This window comes from Schistocerca cancellata, chromosome 4 (assembly GCF_023864275.1).
Source record: "Schistocerca cancellata isolate TAMUIC-IGC-003103 chromosome 4, iqSchCanc2.1, whole genome shotgun sequence".
NCBI lineage: Eukaryota > Metazoa > Arthropoda > Insecta > Orthoptera > Acrididae > Schistocerca > Schistocerca cancellata.
Genome location: NC_064629.1, coordinates 734,142,283 through 734,164,079, shown reverse-complemented (window position 1 = coordinate 734,164,079; position 21,797 = coordinate 734,142,283). Strand labels below are relative to the sequence as shown.

The window sequence follows — 21,797 nt, the reverse complement described above, 5'->3', positions numbered from 1 at the left end:
ATAAGGGCCCTCACGAAAATTAGTAGGAACGAAAGTGGTTAAAACGTCGAAAATGTTATAAAAGATGAAAGAGGCAATCTGACACAGTTGCACTTATTCTCACACAATCTCACCACGGTCACCCGCATAATCACATTATCTCATATTCGCTACATATCATGAATAGTCGTATGTTCTAAAATTGTGAATTGAAACGCAAGTGATAGAAGAGGAAAGCTAAATTAATTTCACTGGGATATGTGGCTGCCTGCTCACTTACAAAAACACATGGATGATCCACCCACCAAGGTAACACATTAAAAACTTCTCCCTCAAATTTTAGGGAATAAGTCGGACATTTCACAGAACCTTAAAAATCGTACCACAATCACGTCATGGTCAGTTAAAGCAGAGGACAAATTTGAAGGAAAAATTTGCTACGGCCATCTCGTAAACTAAACTGTGGCACACTGCGATCTGTACGCCACAAGCATTACACATTGGAGGGTCCTACCACAGGGGCAAGAAGCCATGCGTCGTAGGGCTGTGTCCGAAGCGAAGGCTAGTAAGAACGACCTCTTCCCGTCTGCGTGACTGGAAGGAAGTACGCCATGACCGAACTGTTGACTTTACTAGATGGAGCTTATTGTCTATAACTGCCAGCCACCAATCTTCTTCCCATCTACACATGACACTACAACTCAGCAATGAGGTGATAGCATGTACGGAGAGGGCACGTTAAACTGATTATGGTGACATGCCGCCTAGGCTGCTACATTTGCCATTTAGGGTTCCTTAAAAAGCCTATGCGCCTGGGTACCCAGTGGAAAGACACCTCAATTCCCAGACTTTGAAGATGGAGCAGTGAGTCCTGGATATTCTGGACTACTTTATGAATTTCATATGCTCCGAGGAATCTTGCAACTCAAAATATCCACGGGTGTGCTGCCGGTCTATAGTGCCCGTTGGACACTATAGACCGGCAGCACACCCGTGGATATTTTGATTATCAAATACGCCGGGAGAAACTCAAGAATCACAATCTTGCTACTGATCGCAGCCCGCCCTCCACAGACTAATGTCGCGTCGAAAGCTACTTATTTTGTAAGAATATACACACCATCTTCTGGTGTTGTAGAGAACTTATGGACGCCACTACTGTCTCCTGCCTAGGAGAGTTGATCACGAACGAAAGTACGCCCATGTAGCAAGCGATGTACCATGCATACGCTCATATCAGTATACACTCTAATGCACAAAAAGACGCACCATGAAGGAAGTATCCGATTGGAAGTCGATAGGTGCGACGTACATACACAGACAAACAAATGATTTCAATTTCAGAAAAAAATGGATAATTTATTCAAGAGAAAGAGCTTTACAAATTGAGCAAGTGAATAACGCATTAGTCCACCACTGGCCCTTATGCAAACGCTTATTCGGCTTGGCATTGATTGACTGAGTTGTTGGACGTCCTGCTGAAGGATATCGCGCCAAATTCTGTCCACAGAGTTGGTTGGAGGGCCCTACAAACTTTCTCAATTGGGGAGAGATCCGGCGACCTTGCCGACCAAGGTACGGTTTGGAAAGCACAAAGACAAGCAGTAGAAACTCTCGCCGTGTGTGGGCGGGCACTATCATGCTGAAATCTAAGCCAAGGAGAGAAACAAAATGGATCTTAGAACATTGTCGACGTACCGCTGTGCTGTAAGGGAGCTGCGGATGACAACCAAAGGGGTCCTGCAATGAAATGAAATGGCACCCCAGACCATCACTCCTGGTTGTCGGGCCGTATGGCGGGCGGCAGTCAGGTTGGTATCCCACCGCTGTTTGGGGCGTCTTCAGACTGGTCTTCGTTGGTCATCGGGGCTTATTTCGAAGCGGGATTCATCACTGAAGACAATTCTACTTCTCTCAATGAGACTTCAGGCCGAAGACGTGTCTGGAAACCCCCAAGACAGCGGTGGCATAGCCGACAACCAGGAGTGATGGTCTGAGGTGCCACCTCTTCTCATAGCAGGACCCCTTTCGTTGTCATCCGCGGCACCGTTACATCACAGCGGCAAGTCGACGATATTCGACGAGCCGTTTTGTTTCCCTTCATGGCAAGCCATCCTCATTTCAGCGTGATGGTGCCCGCCCACACATGGCTAGAGTTTCTACTGCTTGTGTTCGTGTTTGCCAAACCTTACCTTGGCCAGCAAGGTCGCCGGGTCTCTGCCCGGTTGAGAACGTTTGGAGCAATATCCCAGCTCGGGATTTTGATGATGTAATGCGCCAATTGGATAGAATTTGGCACTACATGGCTCAACAGAACATCCATCAACTATGTCAACCAATTCCAACCGAATCTGCAGGTGGTCGCTCATGTCGGCACCAATGATGTGTGTCGCTATGGATCGGAGGAAATCCTCTCTGGCTTCCGGCGGCTATCTGATTTGGTGAAGACTGCCAGTCTCGCTAGCGGGATGAAAGCAGAGCTCACCATCTGCAGCATCGTCGACAGGACTGACTGTGGACCTTTGATACAGAGCCGAGTGGAGGGTCTGAATCAGAGGCTGAGACGGTTCTGCGACCTTGTGGGCTGCAGATTCCTCGACTTGCGCCATGGGGTGGTGGGGTTTCGGGTTCCGCTGGATAGGTCAGGAGTCCACTACACGCAACAAGCGGCTACACGGGTAGCAGGGGTTGTGTGGCGTGGGCTGGGCGGTTTTTTAGGTTAGATGGCCTCGGGCAAGTACAGAAAGGGCAACAGCCTCAACGGGTGCGGGGCAAAGTCAGAACATGCGGGGACCAAGCAGCAATCGGTATTGTAGTTGTAAACTGTCGAAGCTGCGTTGGTAAAGTACCGGAACTTCAAGCGCTGATAGAAAGCACTGAAGCTGAAATCGTTATAGGTACAGAAAGCTGGCTGAAGCCAGAGATAAATTCTGCCGAAATTTTTACAAAGGCACAGACGGTGTTTAGAAAGGATAGATTGCATGCAACCGGTGGTGGAGTGTTCGTCGCTGTTAGTAGTAGTTTATCCTGTAGTGAAGTAGAAGTGGATAGTTCCTGTGAATTATTATGGGTGGAGGTTACACTCAACAACCGAGCTAGGTTAATAATTGGCTCCTTTTACCGACCCCCCGACTCAGCAGCATTAGTGGCAGAACAACTGAGAGAAAATTTGGAATACATTTCACATAAATTTTCTCAGCATGTTATGGTCTTAGGTGGAGATTTCAATTTACCAGATATAGACTGGGACACTCAGATGTTTAGGACGGGTGGTAGGGACAGAGCATCGAGTGACATTATACTGAGTGCACTATCCGAAAATTACCTCGAGCAATTAAAGAGAGAACCGACTCGTGGAGATAACATCTTGGACCTACTGATAACAAACAGACCCGAACCTTTCGACTCTGTAAGCGCAGAACAGGGAATCAGTGATCATAAGGCCGTTGCAGCATCCCTGAATATGGAAGTTAATAGGAATATAAAAAAAGGGAAGAAGGTTTATCTATTTAGCAAGAGTAATAGAAGGCAGATTTCAGGCTACCTAATAGATCAAAACGAAAATTTCTGTTCCGACACTGACAATGCTGAGTGTTTATGGAAAAAGTTCAAGGCAATCGTAAAATGCGTTTTAGACAGGTACGTGCCGAGTAAAACTGTGAGGGACGGGAAAAACCCACCGTGGCACAACAACAAAGTTAGGAAACTACCGCGAAAGCAAAGAGAGCTTCACTGCAAGTTTAAACGCAGCCAAAACCTCTCAGACAAACAGAAGCTAAACGATGTCAAAGTTAGCGTAAGGAGGGCTATGCGTGAAGCGTTCGGTGAATTCGAAAGTAAAATTCTATGTACCGACTTGACAGAAAATCCTAGGAAGTTCTGGTCTTACGTTAAATCAGTAAGTGGCTCGAAACAGCATATCCAGACACTCCGGGATGATGATGGCATTGAAACAGAGGATGACAAGCGTAAAGCTGAAATACTAAACACCTTTTTCCAAAGCTGTTGCACAGAGGAAGACCGCACTGCAGTTCCTTCTCTAAATCCTCGCACAAACGAAAAAATGGCTGACATCGAAATAAATGTCCAAGGAATAGAAAAGCAACTGGAATCACTCAACAGAGGAAAGTCCACTGGACCTGACGGGATACCAATTCGATTCTACACAGAGTACGCGAAAGAACTTGCCCCCCTTCTAACAGCCGTGTACCGCAAGTCTCTAGAGGAACGGAAGGTTCCAAATGATTGGAAAAGAGCACAGGTAGTCCCAGTCTTCAAGAAGGGTCGTCGAGCAGATGCGCAAAACTATAGACCTATATCTCTGACGTCGATCTGTTGTAGAATTTTAGAACATGTTTTTTGCTCGAATATCATGTCGTTTTTGGAAACTCAGAATCTACTATGTAGGAATCAACATGGATTCCGGAAACAGCGATCGTGTGAGACCCAACTCGCTTTATTTGTTCATGAGACCCAGAAAATATTAGATACAGGCTCCCAGGTAGATGCTATTTTTCTTGACTTCCGGAAGGCGTTCGATACAGTTCCGCACTGTCGCCTGATAAAGTAAGAGCCTACGGAATATCAGACCAGCTGTGTGGCTGGATTGAAGAGTTTTTAGCAAACAGAACGCAGCATGTTGTTATCAACGGAGAGACGTCTACAGACGTTAAAGTAACCTCTGGTGTGCCACAGGGGAGTGTTATGGGACCATTGCTTTTCACAATATAAATAAATGACCTAGTAGATAGTGTCGGAAGTTCCATGCGGCTTTTCGCGGATGATGCTGTAGTATACAGAGAAGTTGCAGCATTAGAAAATTGTAGCGAAATGCAGGAAGATCTGCAGCGGATAGGCACTTGGTGCAGGGAGTGGCAACTGACCCTTAACATAGACAAATGTAATGTATTGCGAATACATAGAAAGAAGGATCCCTTATTGTATGATTATATGATAGCGGAACAAACACTGGTAGCAGTTACTTCTGTAAAATATCTGGGAGTATGCGTGCGGAACGATTTGAAGTGGAATGATCATATAAAATTAATTGTTGGTAAGGCGGGTACCAGGTTGAGATTCATTGGGAGAGTCCTTAGAAAATGTAGTCCATCAACAAAGGAGGTGGCTTACAAAACACTCGTTCGACCTATACTTGAGTATTGCTCATCAGTGTGGGATCCGTACCAGATCGGGTTGACGGAGGAGATAGAGAAGATTCAAAGAAGAGCGGCGCGTTTCGTCACAGGGTTATTTGGTAACCGTGATAGCGTTACGGAGATGTTTAACAAACTCAAGTGGCGGATTCTGCAAGAGAGGCGCTCTGCTTCGCGGTGTAGCTTGCTCGCCAGGTTTCGAGAGGGTGCGTTTCTGGATGAGGTATCGGATATATTGCTTCCCCCTACTTATACCTCCCGAGGAGATCACGAATGTAAAATTAGAGAGATTAGAGCGCGCACAGAGGCTTTCAGACAGTCGTTCTTCCCGCGAACCATACGCGACTGGAACAGGAAAGGGAGGTAATGACAGTGGCACGTAAAGTGCCCTCCGCCACACACCGTTGGGTGGCTTGCGGAGTATAAATGTAGATGTAGATGTAGAAATAAGTGCTTGCATAGGGGACAGAGGTGGACCAACCCGTTACTGAATTGCTTAATTTGTTGAGCTCTTTCTCTTGAATAAATCAACCATTCTATCTGAAATTGTAATCACTAGTTTGTGTATACATGCAGATCACATCTACTGATTTCCGTCCCATTCGCATAATTCCTTCGTAGTGCGTCGGTTTTCTTGTTTTAGAATGTACATAAGCGATCTATCGAAAAGCGCGAGTAACACTCTCACACGTGTAAATAAAGTACATCTTACTTGAAACGGAGCAAATGTTCGGCCTGGATATAGATTGGGAACGAAATCGGTCGTGCCATTTTGGAAGGAAACCTCCCGCCATCTGCCAGAAAGAACAACGTAAATTTGAGTGGCGGGACGGGGATTTGAAACCTGCTCTTCCTGAATGCGAATGCAATGTCTTAGCCATTGTACTACCTCTTTTGATTGCCCGAGATGCTATTGTCTATGAAAAAGACAGCTCGATGCGGGGCTCTAGGGAAAACTGACTTAGACAACTCGTCACTATGAGACAGAATAATTAAGTGCGATGGCTTCTGCAGTACAGAACAAAAGCGGATGTATGTATCTCTGTAACCAGTCCTAAGAGTCAAATACGTACGGTTTCCTTGCGAAGAGAGATGCAGTGAAACTAATACGCAGTCTTAACTATAGTAGTGGCGAAACAAACGACCCTTATTTATTGGCAGAAATCTGTGAAACATTAGGCTACCTGTAAAGGAGACGATTTCCGAGACCCTTAAGCGACATTTCCCGAGTACTGTTCACATCTTTCACGAAATTTCTATCACCAACTTTCTCCTCCGAATGTAAAAATATTCTGTTGACGCCCAATTACATAGGGAAAAATTACAATCGTAATAAAATAAGAGCTGTTCTTTTTTTCCCGCGCGCTGTTCGGGAGTGAAACGGTAAGAAAAATTGTTTGACAGTGGCTCGATGAACCTTCTGCCTCTGTGAATTGCAGAGTTTTCATGTAGATCTACTTCCTCAATACGTACGTGCTTCGTTAACAAAATGATAGCATGGAAGGCACCGAAAATAATTTCTGGTAGTAACAATACGTGGGAGACGTAGAGAAATAACTTTCGAAATAAAAAAATTACTTAAAAATGTTGATGTAATCATTTAATTAGTCCGTAAAACGATAAGAACAAGATAATGGAGACAAGTTCATAGAAAGTGTTATGTTACATCTTCATCGTAAATGAGGTAAGACTGCTGATGAGGCAAACTTCGGCCCCATATTTGTCAATATTCCCCTTTTTTTTTAACAAATCAAACATTGCCTGGGTGTAACTATTTGTAAAGGTGTCAAATACAGTGATCAGGCATGTTTAGTTGGCGGTAAACCAGGTGGTATACTTCGGTTCACTAGTTGAACACAGGGTGTCTCAAAAATAATATACGTTTTGCAAAGTATTATGTAGTTAAAACTATCGATCGCTGCGCCACCGCTCGGTTATTGGAGAAACTAATACATTGTCTAGTTTCTATTCATTGCCGCTAGATCTTAGTTGTTAGTTGTCTTCTGTTCCCTTGGTTAGCGTCAAATTATCCAAAATGGCTACTTCGAAGCAGAAGTCATTCTGTGTTGTCGATTTTTCAAAGTGTAATTCCGTGATTACAGTGCTAAGACGTTTCTGGTTGAGCTACCAAACTGGTCCTCCGAATGGACGACAGTTTGTGGAAACGGGATGTGTATATAAAGGGAAGATCCCTGGCCGCCCTCGGGTTTCCGGCAGAAATGTCCCACGAAATCAAACCGCTTTCCCAAGTAGTCCTGCAAAATCAACTTGTCGTGCCAGTTGGCAGTTATAACTGCCTCCAACAACAATTTGGCATGTATTGAGACATGGGTTGGTCATGGAGCTGTTACAGGCTCTATGTCATAACGTTAAATGCAAACGTGTGGCATTTTCTGATGATCTTCCAGAATGCTTTTGACAGTGACAACACTTTCTCGCGGAATATTTTGTTCAATGATTAAATGACTTTCCATCTTAGTGTGAAAGGAAACAAACACAATGTTCGAAATTTGGGCCTACAGTACCCACATGCACACAGTGAACATGTACGACATTCACACAAAGTGCTTTGTGCGATATCCCACTCATCTGTTTACGGCCTATTCTCTTTTGATTGAAACGCGATTAACGATCAGCAGTGTCTTCCTATATTAGGAAACTGGTTGTTTCTGAGACTGAACGGGGACAACTTATTTTTTTAACAAGAAGGGGCACGCTTCAGCGGATCTGAAAGAAACTCTATCGAGCCGTTGGATTTGTCGTCAAACGACCGGAGATTTAGCACTTCCCAGCTGGCCTCCACGGTCACTGGATTTGACGCCCTGTGACTTCGTTCTGTGGGGTTTTATTAAGAACAACGTTTCTATCACAGAACCTAGGGGAGTTGAAGAACCGGATCCGTACTGCCATAACATCAGTAACGATGGACATGCTTACCCGAGTATGGGAGGAATTCGAATATCGTAGTGATAGTGCTCGTGTTACTAGTGGAGAGCATATTGAACATCTGTAACCAACACTTGAGAGAGTCTTAAATATGTGTCCCAAGTTTCATATTTGTATGTCTCACAGTTTATTCAATATATGCGTTCGAAACACCCCGTACTATGGAAATGCCAACGGCCTTGCTGCGGTGGTAACACCAGAGCCCGTCAGATCACCGAAGTTAACCGCTGTCGGGCTTAGCCAGCATTTGGGTGACATTTCGTGTCTACCAAGCGCTGTTGGCAACTGGGGTGCACTCAACTCTTGCACTGCCAACTGAGGAGTTACTTGACTGAGAAGTGGTGGCTCCGGTCAAAAACTGACCCGTGCGGAGTGGTCACGCGTTTTCAGGCGCCATGTCACGGATGGCGCGGCCTCCTCCGCCGGAGGTTCGAGTCCTCCCTCGGGCATGGGTGTGTATGTTGTTCTTTGCATAAGTTTAAATAGTGTTTAAGTCTAGGGACCCCCTCATGAACCATGGACCTTGCCGTTGGTGGGGAGGCTTGCGTGCCTCAGCGATACAGATAGCCGTACCGTAGGTGCAACCCCAAATGAGGGGTATCTGTTAAGAGGCCAGACAAACGTGTGGTTCCTGAAGAGGGGCAGCAGCCTTTTCAGTAGTTGCAAGGGCAACAGTCTGGATGATTGACTGATCTGGCCTTGTAACACTAACCAACACGGCCTTGTTGTGCTGGTACTGCGAACGGTTGAAAGCAAGTGGAAACTACAGCCGTAATTTTTCCCGAGGGCATGCAGCTCTACTGTATGGTTAAATGATGACGTCCTCTTGGGTAAAGTATTCCGGAGGTAAAATAGTCCCCCATTCGGATCTCCGGGCGGGGACTACTCAAGAGGAGGTCGTTATCAGGAGAAAGAAAACTGGCGTTATACAGATCGGAGCGTGGAATGTCAGATCGCTTAATCGGGCAGGTAAGTTAGAAAATTTAAAAAGGGAAATGGATAGGTTGAAGTTAGACATAATGGGAATTAGTGAAGTTCGGTGGCGGGAGGAACAACACTTTTAGTCAGGTGTATACAGGGTTATAAATACAAAATCAAATAGGGGTACTGCAGGAGTAGGTTTAATAATGAATTAAAAAAATAGGAGTGCGGGTAAGCTACTACCAGCAGCATAGTGATCGCATTATTGTGGCCAAGATACTCACGAAGCCCATGCCTACTAGCTCTGCAGATGATGAAGAAATTGATGAAATGTATGATGAAATAAAAGAAGTTATTCAGATAGTGAAGGGAGACGAAAATTTAATAGCCATGGGTGACTGAAATTCGGTAGTAGGAAAAGGGAGAGAAGGAAACGTAGTAGGTGAATATGGATTGGGGGTAAGAAATGAAAGAGGAAGCCGCCTGGTAGAATTTTGCACAAAGCACTACTTAATCATAGCTAACACTTTGTTCAAGAATCATAAAAGAAGGCTGTATACATGGAAGAAGCCTGGAGATACTGACAGATTTCAGATAGATTATAAATGGTAAGACAGAGATTTAGGAACCAGGTTTTAAATTGTAAGACATTTCCAGGTGCAGTTGTGGACTCTGACCACAATCTATTGGTTATGAACTGCATATTAAAACTGAAGAAACTGCAAAAAGGTGGGAATTTAAGGAGATGGGACCTGGATAAACTGACTAAACCAGAGGTTGTACAGAGTTTCAGGGAGAGCGTAAGGGAACAAACGGCAGGAATAGGGGAAAGAAATACAGTAGAAGAAGAATGGGTAGCTTTGAGGGATGAAATAGCGAAGGCAGCAGAGGATGAAGTAGGTAAAAAGACGAGGGCTAGTAGAAATCCTTGGGTAACAGAAGAAATATTGAATTTAACTGATGAAAGGAGAAAATATAAAAATGCAGTAAATGAAGCAGGCAAAAAGGAATACAAACGTCTAAAAAATGAGATCGACAGGAAGTGCAAAATGGCTAAGCAGGGACGGCTAGAGGACAAATGTAAGGATGTAGAGGCTTATCTCACTAGGGTTAAGATAGATACTGCCTACAGGAAAATTAAAGAGACTTTTGGAGATTAGAGAACCACTTGTATGAATATCAAGAGCTCAGATGGAAACCCAGTTCTAAGCAAAGAAGGGAAAGCAGAAAGGTGGAAGGAGTATATAGAGGGTCTATACAAGGGCGATGTACTTGAGGACAATATTATGGAAATGGAAGAGGATGTAGATGAAGATGAAATGGGAGATATGATACTGCGTGAAGAGTTTGACAGATCACTGAAAGACCTGAGTCGAAACAAGGCCCCGGGAGTAGACAACATTCCATTAGAACTACTGAAGGCCTTGGGAGAGCCAATCCTGACAAAACTCTACCATCTGGTGAGCAAGATGTATGAAACAGGCGAAATACCCTCAGACTTCAAGAAGAATATAATAATTCCAATCCCAAAGAAAGCAGGTGTTGACAGATGTGAAAATTATCGAACTATCAGTTTAATAAGTCACGGCAGGAAAATACTAACGCGAATTCTTTACAGACGAATGGAAAAACTGGTAGAAGCCGACCTTGGGGAAGATCAGTTTGGATTCCGTAGAAAAATTGGAACACATGAGGCAATACTGACCCTACGGCTTATCTTAGAAGCTAGATTAAGGAAAGGCAAACCTACGTTTCTAGCATTTGTAGACTTAGAGAAAGCTTTTGACAATGTTGACTGGAATACTCTCTTTCAAATTCTGAAGGTGGCAGGGGTAAAATACAGGGAGCGAAAGGCTTTTTACAATTTGTATAGAAACCAAATAGCAGTTATAAGAGTCGAGGGACATGAAAGGGAAGCACTGGTTGGGAAGGGAGTGAGACAGGGTTGTAGCCTCTCCCCGATGTTATTCAATCTGTATATTGAGCAAGCAGTGAAGGAAACAAAAGAAAAATTCGGAGTAGGTATTAAAATCCATGGAGAAGAAATAAAAACTTTGAGGTTCGCCGATGACATTGTAATTCTGTTAGAGACAGCAAAGGACTTGAAAGAGCAGTTGAACGGAATGGACAGTGTCTTGAAAGGAGGATATAAGATGAACATCAACAAAAGCAAAACGAGGATAATGGAATGTAGTCGAATTAAGTTGGGTGATGTTGAGGGTATTAGATTAGGAAATGAGACACTTAAAGTAGTAAAGGAGTTTTGTTATTTGGGGAGCAAAATAACTGATGATGGTCGAAGTAGAGAGGATATAAAATGTGGACTGGCAATGGGAAGGAAAGCGTTTCTGAATAAGAGAAATTTGTTAGCATCGAGTATAGATTTAAGTGTCAGGAAGTCGTTTCTGAAAGTATTTGTATGGAGTGTAGCCATGTATGGAAGTGAAACGTGGACGATAAATAATTTAGACAAGAAGAGAATAGAAGCTTTCGAAATGTGGTGCTACAGAAGAATGCTGAAGATTAGATGGGTAGATCACATAACTAATGAGGAGGTGTTGAATAGGATTGGGGAGAAGAGAAGTTTGTGGCACAACTTGACTAGAAGAAGGGATCGGTTGGTAGGACATGTTCAGAGGCATGAAGGGATCACCAAGTTAGTATTGGAGGGCAACGTGGAGGGTAAAAATCGTAGAGGGAGACTAAGAGATGAATACACCAAGCAGATTCAGAAGGATGCAGGTTGCAGTAGGTACTGGGAGATGAAGCAGCTTGCACAGGATAGAGTAGCATGGGGAGCTGCATCAAACCAGTCTCAGGACTGAAGACCACAACAACAAGTCTAGGGACCGATGACCTCATTAGTTTGGTTCATTAGGAATTCACTCACACACACAAACACACACACACACACACACACACACACACACACACACACACACACACACACACACAAAAAAAAAAAACAACTGAGAACGGCTGGAAGAGCGGTGTGCTGACCACATGCCCCTCCATATCCGCATCTAGTGACGCCTATCGGTTGAGGATGACAGGGTGGTTGGTCGGTACCGTTGGGCCTTCCGAAGCCTGTTCGGACGGAGTACTATGGAAATTAAGTCAGCCTACAAAGAAGATTGCTTACGAAATACTCGTGCGACCAATCCTAGAACACTGCTCAGCCGTGTGGGACTCATACCAAACAGGATTAACGACACATGTTGAACGTATACAAAGAAGGGCAGCACGGACGGTCATAGGTTTGACTGAGACACAGGAGTGCAGCACGCAAGTGCTACAAACCTGAATTAGGACATAATTTAAGACACATGCTGATTATCCTGCTAAAACTTATGTACACAGTTTCAAGTGACGAATCTAGGAGTATACAACAAGCCCCAACGTGTCGCTCACGCAGGGACCGCGAAGAGAACATCCGACTAATTACAGAATGCACAGAGGCACTTAAGCTGTCATTGTTTTTGAGTGTTGAGTTGCAGAAAAAGTTTCTGTGTCTCCTTTCCGCATCCAAACTTGAATTCTATCACTAGCCAAAAAGTTTTCCTCGACCTGTTTCCTCGGTAACAGCGCAAACGAGGCACAGCTTTCACGGAATTCTAATATTGTTATCGACGAAGGAAAGACGTCCGGGATCTATGTGGGATTTCTCCTGTGAGTGAGCTGGAGCGTCTCACCCCTGCAGACAGCCTCACCACATATTAAGAAGCAGACGCAAATCGATGTTAGGAGATGTTCTGACCTGATGAGAACAAGGCCGGCCTCTTCTTTGGTAAGCTGCCAAATCCCGAGCTGCCGCTTGCCACAGATCCCGCCACTGAGCCGCTGGAGTAGTCGTCTCTCCTCTCAGAGCCTTCCTCTTGTACCACTACTGGTTTATGCTTTAGAGATGGCGACGGACTGAAATCACAGAACAACTGCGATGAAACACCTTACCATAACATAAATATTAAGTGTTTTGTCAAATTTTCCAAGCCATTTTACATTTTTCAACGGAAAAACAGCTTTTTCCAGCAAGAACGAACAACCTAGTGCAAACGAGCTTCTTAAAGTTTACCAAATTTTCGCATAATCCGATGATTTATATATGAATATATATATATGAATGCCAGTTTAAGAGAGTGGCGCTGGAGGGGGTGGAGTCCATACAATAGAAAGTGCTCCAATGAAATTTTTTTAATATCAGTCAGTAACTACAGCATTATCTTCAGAACAATAACCGTGGCTACTGGTTTCAGAGAAGATTATTCAGAGATGCTGAACACAATGATGTTTCAAAATATGTTGACTATTGCCTATTACACACAAAAGAAAATTTTATTCTTAATTACGAAGAGTTCGCTTACCCGATGACTTTCTACAAACTGTTAGGACTAAAAAAGTGAAAACACGTAGCAAGTTTCTTCGTTATTTTCCGTAAATTATACTTAAAGGTACAGGAATCTATTACATTTTTAATACTTACACTTTAAATAAAATGTCTCCCGACAGCATATTCATTTTAACGGATACTCTCAGCATAGAATTATCTTGCCTATGCCGGGTATCGTATCCTTCTAGCAGGTACCTTCGAGTCGTCTCCCCGGATCCGGCGAACTCGGCAAGATTCAGGTCACAAAAACCAAGCTTCTGGAATGATCTTCCGCCTTTCACTTCCTGAAACGCAACAGAAGCTTCAATGACTAAATTGTATGACACATGATTCATTAAGTTCTTCGCTGAAAATGCATTGTTTGCAAAAACTTTTGCAATTAACTGAATGTGAGCCGGCAAACGTAGCTATGCTAAGTTGTTAAGTACGTCTGTTGAGTCCCAAATAAAAGAGTCATGTCACATGAGCGAACGTTGATGTAGGAATTCTGTGTTATCGTCTGGTGTCCCATGGGGTAGCACTGGAACAGCCTAGCAACAGTGGAATCTTATGCCGTTGACCTTAAGCGTCCTTTTCGTGTGGCAGGTATGCAACTTAAACTAATATGAACTGCAGGTAGTAACTTAAAGTGTAGGTAGTGCGTGCACACGTCTGCATATTGTTGATGTGTGGATATTGACGAGTACGGAAACTAAGTAACACGTGCACTAATCCAGGAAAGCATCACTGACTTAAAACATTCTTCTACGGTGTAGGTTATACTGTCAACCGCACCTTATTCGTTGCTCCATGAGACTATTTCCAGAGTTTATGGATTTTAAACAGTGTACTGGCGTTCAACCATCTTCGTGTGAGGCCACATCACATTTCTTACTGACCTTTTAAATACGCAAGCACTGGTTGTAGCGTTAACGTTTCACTGCAATTTACCCTCCTCTGTCACGGAACGAGTTATTTTCTCACACACGTCACTAAGCTGAACTGCGCTCAAGTAGACCAGACAAATGCAAAAACGGCCACAGGTATTAAAATTTCCTCTTGCAGTGCAGAGCCTGAGATGACATGAACCCTCCCTAAACCGGTCCAAAAATATGTAACGTTACCCACCACCGACGTCGATTTGAAACGCAAGCAAAATTGATGTTAGTTCTTTTAACTAAACCACAACACTGGCAGTGAATTATAAATATCAATACACGCCTCTGAGGGCTCCAACGGTTAAAGTCAACCTGCGTAAGCGACGTCAGTTTCTGAGTAGTGACAATTAGCAAGCATGGACGGATGTGTACCCACTCAAAGGTGTCTTCCGGGAAGTTAGTAAGCAACTGGAACAAAACTTGATCTCTCTCATTCCAGTCAGTCACATTTAGTGGAACACCAACCATCTAGTTCCGCAACTTCGTTGGTGTTACACGAAGACCGCATTCTGTACACTTCCCTCGACCATTTCTCTTCTTAGCTCGGGAAAGTAAGCAAATCCTCGTTTCAGTCCCTCACAAACTACAACGCAGATCAGGCCCATATGGCAGCCTGGATGGTTTTAAGGCTTCTCACACGACTACACTACTGGTCATTAAAATTGCTACACAAAGAAGAAATGCAGATGATAAAAGGGTATTCATTGGACAAATATATTATACTAGAACTGACGTGTGATTATATTTTCACCCAATTTGGGTGCATAGATCCTGAGAAATCAGTACCCAGAACAACCACCTCTGACCGTAATAACCGCCTTGATACAACTGGGAATGGAGTCAAACAGAGCTTGGATGGCGTGTACAGGTACAGCTGCCATGCAGCTTCAACACGGTAACACAGTTCATCAAGAGTAGTAGTGACTGGCGTATTGTGACGAGCCAGTTGCTCAGCCACCATTGACCAGACGTTTTCAAATGGTGAGAGATCTGGAGAATGTGCTGGCCAGGGCAGCAGTCGAACATTTTCTGTATCCAGAAAGGTCCGTACAGGACCTGCAACATGCGGTCGTGCATTATCCTGCTGAAACGCAGGATTTCGCGGGGCTCGAATGAAGGGTAGAGGTACGGGTCGTAACACATCTAAAATGTAACGTCCACTGTTCAAAGTGCCGTCAATGCGAACAAGAGGTGACTGAGACGTGTAGCCAATGGCACCCCATACTATCACGCCGGGTGATACGCCAGTATGGCTATGACGAATACACGCTTCCAATGTGCGTTCACCACGATGTCACCGAACACAGATGCGACCATCATGATGCTGTAAACAGAACCTGGATTTATCCGAAAAAATGACGTTTTGCCATTCGTGCACCCAGGTTCGTCGTTGAGTACACCGTCATAGGTGCTCCTGTCTGTGATGCAGCGTCAAGGGTAACCGCAGGCATGGTCTCCGAGCTGATAGTCCATGCTGCTGCAAACGTCGTCGAACTGTTCGTGCAGATGGTTGTCGTCTTGCAAACGTCCCCATCCGTTGAATCAGGGATCGAGACGTGGCTGCACGATCCGTTACAGCCATGCGGATAAGATGCCTGTCATCTCGACTGCTAGTGATGCGAGGCCGTTGGGATCGAGCACGGCGTTCCGTATTACCCTCCTGAACCCACCGATTCCATATTCTGCTAACAGTCATTGGATCTCGACCAACGCGAGCAGCAATGTCGAGAGACGATAAACCGCAATCGCGATAGGCTACAATCCGACCTTTATCAAAAAGTCGGAAACGTGATGGTACGCATTTCTCTTCCTTACACGAGGCATCACAACAACGTTTCACCAGGCAACGCCGGTCAACTGCTGTTTGTGTATGACAAATCGGTTGGAAACTTCACTCATGTCAGCACATTGTAGATGTCGCCATCGGTTCGAACCTTGTGTGAATGCTCTGAAAAGCTTATCATTTGCATATCACAGGATCTTCTTCCTGTCGGTTAAATTTTCGCGTCTGTAGCACGTCATCTTCGTGGTGTAGCAATTGTAATGGCCAATAGTGTATTTAAGCAAATACTGGACTGACTCCATCTTTAGAAAATGTTTAAAGAATGAGTGAAACAACAACATGTGGCAGGCTTCTAAAGCATTTTACACGTCTGAGGTCATCCCTAGAATAGTTTAGTTACCACGAAGTCTGCGGTGGAGTCAAGTGTAACTGGCCACTCGTCTCCGTGGTCCTGTTGTCCTACGACAATGAAAGAGGTGGCCCGGAGAAATCGCAGTAGCATTCTGCGGTTAAAAGCGGCCGTAAAAGGCGGAAACAGTTTTGAGATAAGATAAACTCTACCGCCGTAAATGAAGTCTCACAGCTTCTCGCTTCATGTGAGAGGAAATTTGTTTGCCAGGTTTCGATGCCTGCTTTGTTCAGTGTATCATGTTATCAACATTTGGCTCACTGCAAATATGGGCATTCACCTTCTCATAAACGTCCAGGTCGTTAGCGATCGAACACCAGCCCGGTTGAACAATGACGGGCTTTTACAATGAACCATTCGAGCATTCGCCTGCAGCATTCTACGAAAAATACAGATAAACGTAAGTCTCGATGGCGGAATGCGCATTTGAATTACTCTCCTATCACATACAAACCGCGTCTTAAGTATTCGCTGAACAGAGAAATCTGGAGTTGTGCTCTGCCTCTGATCTCCATGACAATTAAATAAAAACATAGCATTATTCCTGCTTACTAATAGGCAAACAAGCCATGTCACGAAGTAATGAAACGATATATTTCTCTATTCCAAATTTTATTGAACCCAAATGTCAAAGAGCTGTCAGGCGTTAAAATTAGGTGTGTGTACACATTTATTGTCGTTACTACAAGCATTGGACAAAATGTAACTTAGCTTTTCAATGGAGGGAGTTATATGTGATATAGTTCTGTTGAAATCTCCGCTCAATTTGTAAATCAAAGATCGGTTGAAGCACACTAACTACATCCAATCGATTACTTTAAACGGAAGATCCTTTGTTCACAATAAACTCAATTTCTGCGAAAAAAAGTTTGTTCTGATACAACATTACACACCCTTTCGGCTACTACGTAAGTGTCACTGAAATTATTCGTCGCCTTCTATATCCATATTTTTACTTACATACACTATCAAAATTATTCGTTTGATTTAAGTTTTCGTATTTGGTTTCTTTTTCAGAACTTATCCGCAGGATTACTAACACTGATTAGGCTTCAGAAACACTTCTTATGATATCCAAACCATATTTTTGTACGATGTCCTCGGAACACGTATCACATAAACGTTCTTGCATTGTATAATCTTAGGGTTCTTTGTCATCAGCTCACAAACATCCTCCAAGCCTTGTTAGTATCCAACGATGTAGCAATGTATAAGCTACTGTACGAGTTTGTCAACACTGCCAACATCAAGATATAGCTCCCTGCGCTTATAATCTAATGCTCTTGTTACTTAAAATGCTAGCGGAAGACTAAAGCTCAATTAACTCTGCAGACTATGGAACGCTCAGCCTCTAAATGTATGTCACTACGGACCTCCTATGTGTACATGTCTGAGCCGGCCGGAGTGCCCGTGCGGTTCTAGGCGCTACAGTCTGGAGCCGAGCGACCGTTCCGGCGCAGGTTCGAATCCTGCCTTGGGCATGTATGTGTGTTATGTCCTTAGGTTATTTAGGTTAATTAGTTCTAAGTTCTAGGCGACTGATGACCTCAGAAGTTAAGTCCCATAGTGCTCAGAGCCATTTGAACCATTTTATACATGTCTGAATACTTGCGTATCTGTAGGTGTGGCTGTAACACCCTAGTCTGGTTCTTGTAAACTTTTATCCTATTTGGTCTAGACGGTACTTACAGGCCTAAACAAATATTCAACTTCCTATCCGCAGCTTTTGAAACAGTTCACATATGACATACAAAGACCATTTTATTGTTAATTTAGATATATAGCCATTAATGTGGACAGAATACCCCAAATGTGTACCAACGGCGATTTATCATTTCTTATTGTGTTACCCATAGGATTTTTACAGCATACTACCACTGTGTATAGTGTTTTCCATTTTCGTCTTGTTTACTCGCTTTGGTACATACTGATTGTAAACCTTGTTTTATGTCGAATCAGTCCTTTGTTAATTCTATGTCACATGGTACCTGGGTACGACTTAAAATAATGTGTTCCATGAACTGTGAAAACCAACTGTAATGTAATATTTCCTGGGTTTGGCTGGCTGTATGGGCACTTTCAGAAAGCCAATAAATTTAAAAAAAATCCTTATTAGCTGTGATGTAATGGGTTTTGTGGAGAATACCTCCCATGGACAAATACTGTAAAGACTAATACGAAAGCGCTGCTTAAGTTACTTTTTAACGCTTTCTTTGAAACAGATTCTGAAGAAAATGGATTAGCTCAGCCGATGAACTAGGTTGAAATACCTTGATATTCGTAAACAGTTTCATCCAAAAGATGTTTACATAATATTAAGTAAAACTTCCACACGAAAGCATCGATTATTTACGAAATAATTTACCTTACATCAGCGTAGACTTGAGTTGAAGGGCATTTTGTGATGGAGACATTCCGCAACAATGTCGTCGTCTTAGGAGACTGCACAAGCTCCCAGTTCACTTAACTAATTTCGTTTGGATGTGGTCTGCCTCTGTTCATTGTCTCCACTGCCCTGATCAACCACATGACTTTACAATTAATGTTACGCGTTTTCTCCTTCTTAAGTGTTCAACTCTTGCTAGTGGACTGCTGTTCAAGCATTCTAATTCTCGCGGTGTACGAAATTTTCTTCGTTATTATTTGGCGTCAAGAGAAAAAGTTGTGGGGGTATATAGGTCGTACACTAAATAAGTAGTGCCTCGAATCTATGCCGTTTCTAATGGTGGGAATGTTTGGTACTGTTAGTGTAGATCCATCTGTGGGGTCGTAGCGTTGTGTTATGTTTCGAGACTGTATTAACAAAAAAAATTGAAAAAATTTAAGCTGGTGGCTTTCAAAGTTTCAGGTATCCTACATGTCACACCACACACACACACACACACACACACACACACACACACACACACACTTGAGTACAATACACGGAATTTTCATACAGCCTTGTGAAACGTCCAGAAAAGTCCTCGCTCGTCACATTGGCTCGACTGCCGCTTATGTCGTCAAAACGTTGACCCTTCACGTGAATTTCTGCATTTTGTCGTTTTGTGGTAGGTTCGTATTGAAAACACCATGTGTCGTCACCCACGGTAATTTTTCTCCAGAAGAGAAATGTCCGCGTTTTGCATTTCAGTCAAGTCATGGGAATGATCCACGCATCGTTGTTATTGTCCGGGAAGCAAGGTGTGCGGACAAACTATGCACACACTTCTCTCTCCTTCAAAACATCGTGGAGAATGTCTTTAACATTTGACTTAGAGATGATCCATTGCAATTCGTGACACAGCAAGGTTGACACATTACAGCCGCGCGCCCACTACTTAACACTGCCAGCTCACAACTGAGTGATTTTTCCATCCACGATTTCATAACACTCCAAGCAGAAGTCATTTAATCTTCATTGATTTCATTTCCACGGGTCATTTAATTTGACTACATTTCATTCATGTCATATGTATTGCTTGTGGCAGGGTAAGGCACGAGGCTCCATAGAACTTAGTGGAACTATTCCCGTACACCTCGCACACCACATACCTCTGATAGTAGTGTTCGGAGGAGGAGGAGATCAGTGTTTAACGTCCCGTCGACAACGAGATCACCAGAAACTGAGCACAAGCTCAGATTAGTTAAGGCTGGAGAAGGAAAGCGCACGTGCCCTTTCGAAGGAACCATCCCGGCGTTTGCCTTAAGCGACTTAGGAGAATCATGGAAAACCTAAATCAAGATGGCCGGACGCGAGTTTGAACCTTCGTCCTCCCGAATGCGAGTCCAAGTGTGCTAATCATTGTGCTATCCCCACTCGGGAGTAATGTTCGGAAATCATAAGGGGAAACATCAGTGATAATGAAAGTATGAGTCAGGTCTAGAGGCGCGCTCAGATAATCGAATGGCTAAGGCGACTGCTTGCGATAAGTAGGAAGCCATCGCTCGATTCCCGTTCTAGGACAAATTTTCGAATATTACTAAATACTTACCAGAAAGATTTCAATCGCAAACCGCTCAATCCAAATCAGTCGTCTGTTATCAAGAGTTCACGTCACATCATACCTTACCGAATGAGGCGTAGAACAACGCTGAAACAAGGCTACCTCAAGTCGCAGTATACACAATATAGTGCAAAGTCTCTGGGTACCCCACTGTGTGCGCTTGTGTCACATCGGGCTACTCTGACGAGTCAACGTCACTGACATTTACTGTATTAGAATGAGAAGGGAGCGAGTTCGGCACTGCCAGAGGAATCCCATAGGAACCTGTGTGTGCCCAGGTTAGCTGTAGCAGTGTTACTGCGGAGTGGAAACGCCATGGAAGAACCGAGCCCAACCATCGCTGAAGAAGATTGCGTAGCTATGAGAAGTACTGTCCGACTAAAATCGGCAGACATACTTGTCATCTGTTACAAGGGGGACTTCCGTTACAGTCATGCAGGCTGCAAAAAGAGCCATCGACAAGTGAAAAGACATTTTCACATTCGTGTCGCTGCCCAAAGTCCATTGATCGTAAGAATGAATGCGCCATGCCGTTAAGTGCGTTGTGAACAATGCCCCCATTGGTCTGTGAAGTAGTAGAACAAGGTTTTATGGAGTGATAGGTACAGTACATACGACTTTCGCACGTGTGCTGGACCTGGCGAATGATTCACAAACAAAAAAAAAAAAAAAAACAAAAAAAAAAAAACAAAAAAAAAAATGTAATTCTGAGGTAGTGAACATCGGTATATAAGTGTAAAGATAATCGTTTTGTGTTTTTATGTTTTTACACGGATTATTGAGTTTGGTCGATTACACAGTGCTGTGTGTAAAGCTAACAGAGCGAGATATTCGAGAACGTTACATTTCACGCGTCAATGCTTAGCACACAACTACTACAATTTAGTAATAGATCTCCTCCTCCCCCCCCCCCCCCCCCCACATCAATGACAGTGCTAATGCTTTTCATGATATAAAAAATTGTAAATTACGTAAAGCTGGCAAGAGACGTCTAATGGATTTCAACGAACACTTTACAATCTTCATCAACGGCATAATGTACGTCGTGTGGCCGAGCGGTTCTAGGCGCTTCAGTCTGGAACCGCACGACATCTACGGTCGCAGGTTCGAATCCTGCCTAGGACATCGATGTGCCTGATGTCCTTAGGTTAGATAGGTTTAAGTAGTTCTAAGTTCTAGGGGACTGATGACCTCAGATGTTATGTCCCAAATGCTCAGAGCCATTTGAACCATAATACACTCCTGGAAATGGAAAAAAGAACACATTGACACCGGTGTGTCAGACCCACCATACTTGCTCCGGACACTGCGAGGAG

At 43.7% G+C, this 21,797-nt stretch overlaps 1 protein-coding gene across 3 annotated transcripts in view; it reads right to left on the bottom strand.

Annotated features, from left to right (window-relative positions):
- Window positions 1-21,797, bottom strand: part of LOC126183835 (protein FAM102A) — a 459,083-nt gene that overhangs the window by 90,474 nt on the left and 346,812 nt on the right. For all 3 annotated transcript variants that reach the window (XM_049926094.1, XM_049926095.1, XM_049926096.1), the window contains exons 3-4: window positions 13,480-13,670; window positions 12,757-12,914 (exon numbers count right to left, since the gene is read on the bottom strand). In XM_049926094.1, coding sequence (XP_049782051.1) covers window positions 12,757-12,914; window positions 13,480-13,670 — 349 coding nt within the window. The remainder of the gene's footprint in view (window positions 1-12,756; window positions 12,915-13,479; window positions 13,671-21,797) is intronic.